The sequence below is a fragment of the Notothenia coriiceps genome, unplaced genomic scaffold, assembly GCF_000735185.1.
Source record: "Notothenia coriiceps isolate Sejong01 unplaced genomic scaffold, NC01 NC01_scaffold00026098, whole genome shotgun sequence".
Taxonomy (NCBI): Eukaryota; Metazoa; Chordata; class Actinopteri; order Perciformes; family Nototheniidae; genus Notothenia; species Notothenia coriiceps.
This window is the reverse complement of record NW_011358799.1, coordinates 775866-786898: the sequence shown is the minus strand read 5'-3', so window position 1 is coordinate 786898 and position 11033 is coordinate 775866. Positions and strand designations below refer to the sequence as shown.

Sequence of the window (11033 nt, the reverse complement as noted above, 5' to 3'; positions counted from 1 at the left end):
CACACACACACACACACACACACACACACACACACACACACACACACACACACACACACACACACACACACACACACTCAGAAAAGGTGTTAGGCTGCTCTCGCTACACTTTCCGCTTTTGAGGCAGGGCGCCAAGTCTCAAGAGACGAACAGGAGACCCACACACACACACACACACACACACACACACCTCAACACACACATACACACATAAATGGAACAAGAGGGACTCCGCTATAGTGGGACCCTTTTCACGTTTTTTTTTTCAGTCTTTTCTTCTTCTGCTGTATTCATCTCTCTCTCTCCTTCCCTCCCTCTCTTTCCTCTTTACCTTCCCGCCCAACCACACATCTCCCTCCTCCCTCTCCTACCTCCTCCCTCCTCCCTCCTTCTCCTCCTCCTCCTCCTCCTACTACTACCACCGCTCAGCTCCATCCAGACCAAGTCTCATTGTCCTCACACACACCTCGTCCTCCGAGTGTGAGCGTACACGTGTGTGTGTGTGTGCGAGGGTGGAGGTTCCAGTCCGGTCTTTTCTACATCGGCAGCGGCAGCAGAAGCACCGGGATCCACTCTGAGGTGAGTGTGTGTCACCTTTTTACCTAAAAGAAGACACTTTTAAGATGTGATTTAGTTTCTTTTTAAAGTGGGAGATTGTTGAGTCTTTTTTCAATTATGGGGACATTAAGGTGGGATGTGTGTGTGTGGGAATTTCTGTGTGTGTTCGTGCGGTAACGGGGTCAAAGGTGCTGCCGGTGACATTTGAATGGATGGAGGATGGATATGGAGCTGAAAATGTGGCTGTGTGTGTGTGTGTGTGTGTGTGTGTGTGTGTGTGTGTGTGTGTGTGTGAGAGCGTGAGAGAGAGAGAAGGTAAGGTGTTGCTATGGTGAAGCCAAGACAATCTTATGGAGCTGACCTGATGAAGCAATTTGCAACTTTGATCTTTCAGTCAAGTGGTTAGGAGAGCACAATTTGTCATAATTACTTACTACTACAGTTTAAATTATATTTGTGTGTGTGTGTGTGTGTGTGTGTGTGTGTGTGTGTGTGTGTGTGTGTGTGTGTGAGTGAGAGAGAGTGTGAGAGAGTGTGTGTGTGTGTGTGTGTGTGTGTGTGTGTGTGTGTGTGTGTGAGGAAGACAAAACAAGAGACAGAGAACAATAGAAGGCAAGAGGGACTGAACTCAAAACCTATAAAACCATTGACACACACACACACACACAGATATACTGCTGTGTTTGGAGAGGATTGTAAGTACAGACAATCTGTCTGACAGCAGGGGGTCTCCTGTTTGGGAATCACTGAAAACACCAACTGCTCCTATTGAACCGTGTCGGGGCAAACTAGTCATTAACGTTGTTGCAGCGGTGGTGGAAAATCAATGATCGGAACCACATTATCACGAGTTAAAAGCACGTTAACGTTTCATTTTGTTTTTGTCTTGACGCCATCTACTTTAAACCTTCGTTAACACTTGCACATACAGTAAAATATGTAAGGCTATATTTGGTTGTTCAGTTGGAATTCTGGCTGTATATAGATGTTGTAACATGTGGACTACATTAAAGATGGCACCTGTGAATGATGCTGATGAGAGTGAGCCACAACAGTAAAGTTGCAGGCTGTAAAACCAAAACAAGATGAAACTGGTAGGAAATGCAGAAAGGGGCCACTTGTTATTTGATCCATTTTGAATTTGAACATATTGATAATGCCAGAAGTCATATATTTAAAGAGAAGGACATAGTTAATATGCCTTAGGCTATATGTTGAAACCAAGAACAATGTGTCCTTAAGATGAACTGAAATCTTGTGTTGCTCAAGGTTTTGTTTCTACAAGATAAGACTCAGGTTGTACAAAACCTTTTTCTTATAAAAGCAACAAATCAAAAAACTGTTTTACAGGATTTGTGTTCGTCCCTCAAGCGTTCACGGCTCTCCTGCAGGTGTTCAGGGACACTGCATTGTGCTTTTAAGTGCAAGGGCAGTTCACACGACACCGTCTATTTTTCCGATAACATCCGTGTACAATTCACCCTGCATTTCACAGCTTTGATGAGCGACAGGAAAAGAGTAGGTGGATCCTTTGGAGACCTCTGGTTAGACAGGGAGTCAGGGATGAGTAGTTCCTGTGCTGACGGCAGCGAGGGAATACTAATGAGTATTCCTTGTGGATAAATCAAGGGAAATCATCACTGCTGCAAAAGTGTGAGTGTGTCAGAGCTGAGGTGTAATTGGTTCAGTTTGCAAAGCAGAGGTAATATGATGTGTGGACTACTTTAGGAGATCTGCTCACTCCACTGTAACCTAATTAACCCCTCCTGCTCTCTTTCACTCGTCCAATAAACACACCACTGCCCAACAACTGCATCACATGAAGTCCAAAACACACCAAGAAGGGTTACAGATATGATAAAGACTGGCTATGTCTGAGCACCACATTTTCCCACTTTTGCTGACCTTTCAAGACGAAATGATTGTTTATTTTTTATGTTTTAAGTACATAAATATGATTGGCAATGCTTAATAACGCATGGTATACAGAATGTGTTGATCTATACAAATCTCCACATGTGTAAAGCAGATGTGGACACTTGACGGTCTATTGTAAAAATACAAAAAATGATATTAAATGCAGTAAAATGTGCATTTTCAAAATAACCTAGCTTACTTTGAACCTTAATTAACTTACACAATAAGTGTGCAGTATTTTATTTGATTAATATTTACATTTGTAAACAATCAACACATGAAAATGGATTTGTGGTAGTTTAATGACCACATTTTACACAAATCAGGTACATGATACGGTGCTAGGGGGAGTTTAGCCAACAGACCCCTTTAATACAAGTTCAGTGCACGTCCTTGCTGAAGTGAAAACACATCCAACAACATGCACAATTGCACTAGAACACATGCACCATATTTTGGAGTTTAATGCACATTTTATTAGTTTAGCAACAGGAATTTAGGGGAAATAAATCAGACCAATCTTACCTTTATGGATTCATACCGACAGCAGGGATGATGGAGGGCGAATAGCTGATTGTAGATGCAGAAACAAACCATTTAGATATAAGATATTAATGCAGCAGTGGTCGCTCCGTCACACACATCGCAGATCTTGGAAAGAGGCGCATGTTCAGCATCAAGCCAGCAGCTTAGGGACCGGAAATACACTGATTTAGATTTTCAAAATAATGGCATAATATTTACATACCAAAACAATTGATATAAGCCTACTGCATGTGGAATCTCCTACTCAAAATAAGAGACTTAATACTGAGATATTGATGAAATTATGTGTGCAATGCCTTGTTTTAACATGTTGCTGTGACGAAGAAATGTCCAAATCGGGATCAATATAGTACATTTTTCATGTTATTGTTATAAGCATAAGCGGAAATGGCGTATTGCTGGTGAAGAGGTAGCTTTACAAATCTCAATCTGTTATCTTTACATTATAAAAAATACAATCATACTATTTCCTTCCACAGAGGGGGAGAAACGAAGCAGGAGGAGGAGTGGGATTCATGCTAAAGAGGATTAACCTGAGCCATCTGTAGCTCGGGTTAATAAACCGAATTACATGACAGACCCCGGTACAGTGTTCCCCATCAAACCCCGGCACACACTTTAAACATCGGAATTAACCGAATCTGCTGAACTAATTACGATTATAACTGACTATTTATTGTAGCTCATTAGTTAGTTCAACATACTTTTATTTTTTTCCCATTTTTGTAATATGACAAAATAAATTAATAAGCGTCTTGTCCAAACATTCCATTCCACCAGCTCCCGTGCGCCGTACGTGATTGTGACGCAATCGCGTAAACAGTTACGCACGCCGAACTACGCGTCCTTCTCCCATGGCAACCAAATGCACCTGACCTGTGTCACTTATCAATGATGGAGTCTCTCACAGAGAGTGAAATATCGCAGATAGCGAGACACCAGGTAGAAGAAATCTTTATTTTTTTGTATTAATAAAACGTATAGATGTGTAATTCTGGTGCCTTCAAATGCTGTCTGGAATTCGACAACACAGACTTATCAAAAATGCCATTTACTAGCAATTCATTTACTGTATGTTTGGTGTTCCTATGCTTTAGTATTGACATGTTATGCTACTTTAAACCACTCCTCACTATTCACTATATTTATTTATCTGACACTGTACAGTACTAATATACACAACTAAATACTGACCTAATGTCTGATGCATTGTATAAACTGCATTACTGTATAAGGTAGGACGATTTAAATCTCTATAAATAACTTTAAAAAAGCTACAACAAGTTGCTGTAATGCTGCACTCTTATCAGCAGAAACAATGTGTGTGTAGTGAGTAAATCATACTTCAAAGACCATGTTGATGAAAGTTCAACTCCATAATGAGCTGCCACAGCATGAAATCAATGATTATGCACGAGTGCATCAATGATGGTTGTGTGTATCAATGTGTGTGCAGAGAGATGCTGGTGTGCAGAGGCTGAGTCGTCACTTCTCATGGCTCGAGCTCTCTGATGAGCGGCGCCTCTTCCATCAGGAGTTTGTGTTTGACGTCGCCATGTTTGCTGCGAGCCGTGGTTTCTCCTGGACTGACGTGATCCGGGCAGCCGAGATCGCAAAAGGCCTCTTTCCTCGACTGGGGGGTAAGAGCAAAAACAGAGCTTCACCTGGAGGTCAGGATCAAGGGAGGGGGGACATCAGAGAGAGCCGTTTGTTTCCTGAGAGCTTTTAAAGTGCATGGAAACACATGTTTACCTAGTTTGAGATCTGAACAGCTTGAATTGCAGAGCACTTTGAGTATGAGTGAGTCATTCCTAGTGATTCATTCCCTATGTGCTTTTTATTAAAACGGTATTAAGGCCACAGGGAATTGTATCTTTGTTTGATTAAATAGATAGACAGATAGATAGATAGATAGATGGATAGATGGATGGATGGATGGATAGATAGATAGATAGATAGATGGATGGATGGATAGATAGATAGATAGATAGATAGATAAATGGATAGACAGATAGATAGATAGATAGATAGATTGATGGATAGATAGATAGACAGATAGATAGATAGATAGATAGATAGATAGATAGATTGATGGATGGATAGATAGATAAGTACTTTATTGATCCCAATTTGGCAGCATAAAAAACGGCAATGTACATAAGAGAAATTAAGACACTAGAAATCAACAGTCCAAAAATATTTCTGAAATAAATTAATAATAAAATAAGATTACAAAGTTAAAGAAATATATATACATGAGGAAAATATACATGTGGAAATACACATCCCCATTAACAAATATAATGCAGGATATTATTGTGCAAGAAATTGATTATTCAATATTAAATTGACTATAAATATAAATAATATAAATAAATATGCAAGCCCAAAAGAAGTCATAATGAAAAATGTAGTTCAAATAATTAGTTTTTCCAAATAAATGTCCAAAAATGTCATTTGTTTTCCATTCTTTTGAGATACTAGGTCATTATTAAGCAAAACTGAATCATTATTTTCAAGCTTCTGTACTTTTCTGTCTTCCATCCATCAGGTCTCGACGTTCCCAACCTCTTATCCCTGCTGAGAGATGAGCTGTCCGAGTATTTGCCGAACCTCACCCCTCTCCACCAACAAGACTTCACCCAGTTCCTCACACACACCCTCACCGCCCGGAGGAGGCTCTTCCAGGCGGCTGTGAGTGGAGCCTCCAACATGTCCATCGCTCAGCTACACCTGGAGGTGCAGGTGCCGCCCACACCCTGTCCTCTGGCTCAGGTGAGGAAGCCTTTCCAATCAGTGACTCACAGATATAATCACCACACATCTGAACAGAGCGCTGTACACATGTGGGAGAAATGGATTGCATATCAGGGTAAAACCACCACTCGGGGACAGTTTCATCCCACAGGCCGTAAGACTTTCAACTTTTGAAAAGAACATCCATCTGTTGCAACTAGTATATCATATCCCAATTACTATTTTATGTGTATTTACTATTGTGTTGCACTGTTGGAGGAGCCTGTGGAGTCTCCGAAAGGGGTCAAGGGTCACTCTGGGGGAGGTGGATATTCCTCAGGATGTGGAACTGGACTAAGAGGTGATCTCTCAGAGGGATTTAAAACAAAGGAAAGCATTTTTGGAATATATTTCATGCCCTTTTCTCCTCTGTTTTCCGCATGGTGTCCAGGCGTTGGTTGGTGCAGCAGTGAGGGCCACAGAGGGCCAGATGCTGGAGAGTCTGGACTGAGAGGCCTCTCTGCTCGTTGATATCCTGAAGTTCAAACTAAAGCAGACAAACAAAGATTACATCCACACTCAGCTGCAAAGGCAAAAGCAGGACTGAAGGATTCTGGGAATGCACTGTGAGGACTGGACCTCAGTGAGTAAAGATAGTTGGAAGAAAGAAAACATTGCAAATGGTTTAATTTCTAGGATTTCCCACGCTTTGTTTGCCCCGTACTTTCTAATTCACTTCATTTGACTGTACAGGAGAACATGTATTTATCATTGTGGACTATTTTAGTGGACGTTTTAAAGCACAGGTTCATTATCAAATATCATGAAGATAGACTGAGTGCACGAGTCGGCAACAAAGGAAAAGCCATAACAACGTTGTTGAATTTAAGTGTTTATTTAAAAAAGAAAAAGTTCGTCCCGTTTGGTTTGACAGAAAAAGCTGCAAAGAATATAATTATAAATAACATCAATATTAAAAAAGAAACAAAATGGAGCTCTATAGCCCGCTCCCTCCATGCTACACGTGTTTTTCACAGATCCTTAAGAGTACAGCTGCAAAACTGAAGAGCCCTACTTCCCTTAAAATGAAAATGACTGCTAATGCATTCATTAAATCAACATCCATAAATATTCAGCTCCGAGGCTGCAGCTTCGAAACTGAGACCAACGATAAAATCATTCAAATACAAATAATATTTAAAGCAGCTAGTGTACGGGTGAAGTAGCTGTTCTTCTTTAACACAGACATGTTTTATAATGCTAGGCAACTATGGTTAAAGCCCCTGTAACTAACCCTACAGTAACACTAGGGTTTGAATCTCTTACGTATCGAGGTAAAGCCTTTGAGTGTCTCTTACTCAAAGCCCACTGGTTTTCAGGACGGCTGAATCGCCCTCCAAATGTCATTTAGCTGCTACACATGCAAATACAGAAGGCCAAGTCATCTGTGTACATGCCATACATACATACAGTACATTCAGAGAGAGGACTATTTAAAGTCCAGTAACATAGCGAGATAGTATGCATAGTCTTGCATCAGATTATGAACATTAGATGGAGACGAGGATAGTTGTTGGATGTTATTATGTTTGAGCTGTTTAACGTGTAATCGTAAACATTCTCTTAATCTTCAGTGTTTAATAGTTCTAAATAAAGCTTTCCATGGAGTGAAAAGGGCTCAGTTTGCTTGTGCACGCTGGCTGGAGGTAGTGATGTGAGTCAGCATGGTCTGCACCAGCTCTGATAGGTCGAACTCGTGCTTCCAGCCCCAGTCCCGCCTCGCTGCGATGTCCTCTAACACCATCGGCCAGCCGTCCGCTAACAGAAGACACACAAGAGAAAACTGTGAGGATGAGGAAGAAATGATTCTGCTGCTCATTCCTCCTATGATCTTAAGTAAGATAAGATGGGACTTTATTCATCCTGAAGGAAATTGTTGTGCCAGACTTACAAAAATACAATAAACACAGCAGCATAATACAAATAAAACTACACTAACAGTGCAGTAACAAGAGCAATTCAATATCTACAGGAAACACAGACGCTCACATAATTAATGTCAATATTAACAGTGCAAAAAAACGTAGTGGCAGATACGTAATTGCATATTATTATAGAATATTATTAATAATAATAATGATATTGCACATGTTGTATAGCAGCGAGTGTTTTGTAATGATGGTAGATAGATAGATGAGGGTGTTGCACTTTTCTTTTCCTTAACATGTGATGTTTCGGTGTTGTTCTGTTTGTTTCTTTCCGTTAACCGTCAAGTGGGAAATAAGTTTTTATTTTTTTTTGTGTTCTCTTAGTATCCTAAGATACTGTTATGTTTGGCTGTGAAAAAAAAAAAAAAAAATTATTATTATGAAGGGCAGACCATCTATTTGTATTTTCTTAATATTTTTTTTAGAAAGGGGCAGGTCACATAAGATTGTATTCTTCTCCCTGCTCCTTTTCGCTCAAAGGTGTTTTGGTATTCATGTTTTGTGGCAATTATTGTACATTTGGTTTTGCGTACCATGAGCGGGACAAATAAAAATGAAATGAAATGAAATGGATAGGTAGATAGGTAGGTAGGTAGATATAGATAGATAGATACGTAGATAGATAGGTAGGTAGATAGGTAGGTAGATAGGTAGATAGATAGGTACTTTATTGATCCCAATTTGGGAAATGTTTGCGTTGCGTAATGGTATTTATATTGCACATAGATACCAGGAGTCTCACCTATAGCCTGCAGTACAGGATCCACATTGTAGGTGACCTTGAGTTCGGGCAGGACTTTCTGCATCTCCTGGACGAGGTCATGTGGCGTGAAGCTCATCGCGCTGATGTTGTACGTGCGGCTGAGCAGTGAGTCTGCAGGAGCCTCCATGAACTCCAGAGTCGCCCTGAGACAGTCATCTGGGCAGGAAATACAAATGAATCATCACCTGTGAAGTTTAAACGTTGACACTATTGCAAAAGGTCTAAAAGTCGGGTGTTACCTATGTACATCATGGGGAGCAGTGTGTCACTGCGCAGGTTACACTCAAAGCAACCAGTTTTCACCGCAGTGTGGAAGATCTGCACAGCATAGTCTAGGAAAGGGAAGAACAGATGAATATTAAGATCAAAAACACCAAACAATTAGTCCCCTCTGTTTAAACTGTTAGTGATACTTCCACCATCTTTATCGCATTCTTAGGGCTGCAACTAACGCTTACATTCATTATCTATTGATCGTTTGGTCAATAAAACCTATACAAATAGTGAAAAATGTCCCTCCCATTATGAGGCCAGTTGAGAAAAACTGGCAAATGTCAAAACTTAGAGGGACGGAATTGTTTTGTTTTTTTAAAGCTTTACATACCTGTTGTTCCTCCCCCAGGATTGGAGTTAGCGGAGATGATGCCCGGGTACCTGAGGCAGCGGAAATCCAGCCCATACCTGTGGTGGTAGTACTGAGAAGAGAGGGAGGGAACGCTTAAACACCCTGGGATTTGTGGGAGTAAAGCGGACGTGTATATTTGGACACTTGATATCTTTGTGTGTCTGTATTAGGGATGCCAGAAACTGACCATGATCAAAATCGAAAATCGGACAGCCGTGGCGAATAATAATTGATTATTCAACGCCCGCCCCCCCCCGCGGGAGAAACAAAAAAACTCTTGCATTTGACCTGATTTTGCACTCGTCAGTTTGAAGTAGTTCCACGAGGAACTCTTCTTTCCTTTGTTCATCTTTAGTTTTGTTCTCACTCCAATAAATCAATTGGGGGGGCGGGGTCGGTGTGTAGGGCTGCTGGCTTCCTCCAAGTTTACAGTAAAACAAACTGGTGGTGTGACCAATGGCCATTTACAATTATTAATACTATTACTATTATTAGCATTAGTCTATATTTTGGTTGAAACTGAGCCAGAAAAAAAAAAAACATAAATAATAATAAAAAAATATATAAATAAAATCGAATTTTAAAAATAATTTTCGATTATGGAGACTGTAACGAATATTCGAATAATCGCTGGCATCCCTAGTCTGTATATCTGCGTCTCACCTCACCCATCAGCTCGGCGTGGACCTTGGAGACGCCGTAGATGGTGCGGGGTCTCTGCACACACAGCTCGGGGGTGGGGTCTCTGGGTGAGGACGGACCGAAGGCACCGATAGTGCTAGGGACAAACACACGCAGACCATGATCGGTTGCTATGTCTAATATGTTATGGAGACCTACGAAGAGAGAGAGGCTGATTTAAGATGGCTCTAAATACTGGTGCAACACACTTTTAGAATCTGTAAAACTGACTTATCAGTAGTTTCACAGCTTGTTTGAATATGACTGTAATGTGTCTGCATGTACCTGTGATGTTGACCTCTTTGGCCAGCGCGACGTTGTTCTCTCCCACAGCGGACAGCACCGCAGAGTAGTGAATCAGCCAGCTGATGTTGTTGTTCACCACGATCTCCCGGAGGTTCTTAGAGTCCAGGATGTCTGAGAAGATGAACGGACCTGTGGAGGACCCAAAATGACCCTTGTTTGTACAGTTTCTGAAATCATCTGGAGACCCCCAAGAGTCACCATTAAGGTCCATATGTATAGACTGAGAATGCAAACCCTTAAAGAAAAGATTGACCTTGACATAAAGGTTAAAATGCACATAAACACAATGTGTACCAGCTAAAAGAACATATAAGTAGGTTATATAATAATACACACCATTATTGTAGACATGGTTTGGGGGTTTCCTAATGTCGGACAGGATAACGTTGTTTTTTCCAAATCGTCTCCTGAGGAAAAAAACCATAAATATTGGTCAGTTTCGGAAAGACTAAAATAAAGAAATGTTTTTTAATGATTAACATTTATAATAACTGTTTGCCCATCACGGATAATTCGTTTTGTCAAAGAGGGCCACTGGTGACACTTCATGTTGTTGTTGTTGCAGTAACTATTGCAGGCAGAATTGCATTTAAAGCAAGCCATGGTCAACAACTGAAATACGGACGACATGTTAAATGCTTACCGTCAGTAGCTTTGCAAGCCCCACCCCGGGCTACCAAGCCCTCCTATAATGAGAAAAGAAAAGGAAAGGATGTATTACCTCGACAACTGTCACTGGGGAAAAAACTGTGTTGGAGAAATGATAGAGGGCTTAAACTGCAATTAAAAACAAAACGAATGAAAAGAAGCTAAATGGGCGTAAACGAACCAGATGATGAGGACTTTGGGGGTCAGTGTCCAGTGCAGGGAGGGGAAGGAATGAGTTCCCCAAAAGGTTGTGAAGATGGCTGAA

General features: G+C 40.9%; 2 protein-coding genes across 3 annotated transcripts in view; one reads left to right on the top strand and one right to left on the bottom strand.

Annotated features, from left to right (window-relative positions):
* Positions 1-3889: 3889 nt before the first annotated feature.
* On the top strand, positions 3890-6293 carry cunh8orf74 (chromosome unknown C8orf74 homolog). Of its 2 annotated transcripts, none has more exons than XM_010784008.1 (4): positions 3890-3963; positions 4478-4661; positions 5573-5796; positions 6209-6293. In XM_010784008.1, the coding sequence occupies exons 1-4, from the start codon at positions 3913-3915 to the stop codon at positions 6266-6268; spliced, it is 519 nt and encodes a 172-aa protein (XP_010782310.1). In that variant the 5' UTR covers positions 3890-3912; the 3' UTR covers positions 6269-6293. The 2 variants fall into 2 exon arrangements, with proteins under 2 accessions (XP_010782310.1, XP_010782309.1); XM_010784007.1 differs by having other exon boundaries at positions 4478-4691.
* Positions 6294-6643: 350 nt separating this feature from the next.
* The window catches only part of LOC104956517 (L-threonine 3-dehydrogenase, mitochondrial-like), a 6268-nt gene continuing 1878 nt past the window's right edge, over positions 6644-11033 (bottom strand). The window contains exons 4-10 of the mRNA XM_010784009.1: positions 10457-10527; positions 10100-10249; positions 9797-9969; positions 9113-9203; positions 8748-8840; positions 8488-8664; positions 6644-7575 (exon numbers count right to left, since the gene is read on the bottom strand). Coding sequence (XP_010782311.1) covers positions 7436-7575; positions 8488-8664; positions 8748-8840; positions 9113-9203; positions 9797-9969; positions 10100-10249; positions 10457-10527 — 895 coding nt within the window. The 3' untranslated portion in view covers positions 6644-7435. The remainder of the gene's footprint in view (positions 7576-8487; positions 8665-8747; positions 8841-9112; positions 9204-9796; positions 9970-10099; positions 10250-10456; positions 10528-11033) is intronic.

What these genes read in the sequence shown, in the direction of transcription:
- cunh8orf74 (XM_010784007.1), top strand. Translation starts at nt 3,913, where the DNA reads ATGATGGAGTCTCTCACAGAGAGTGAAATATCGCAGATAGCGAGACAC. An exon ending in AAACAGAGCTTCACCTGGAG is followed by an intron (nt 4,692 to 5,572) that starts GTCAGGATCAAG and finishes TCCATCCATCAG; the next exon opens with GTCTCGACGTTCCCAACCTC. An exon ending in CACCCTGTCCTCTGGCTCAG is followed by an intron (nt 5,797 to 6,208) that starts GTGAGGAAGCCT and finishes CATGGTGTCCAG; the next exon opens with GCGTTGGTTGGTGCAGCAGT.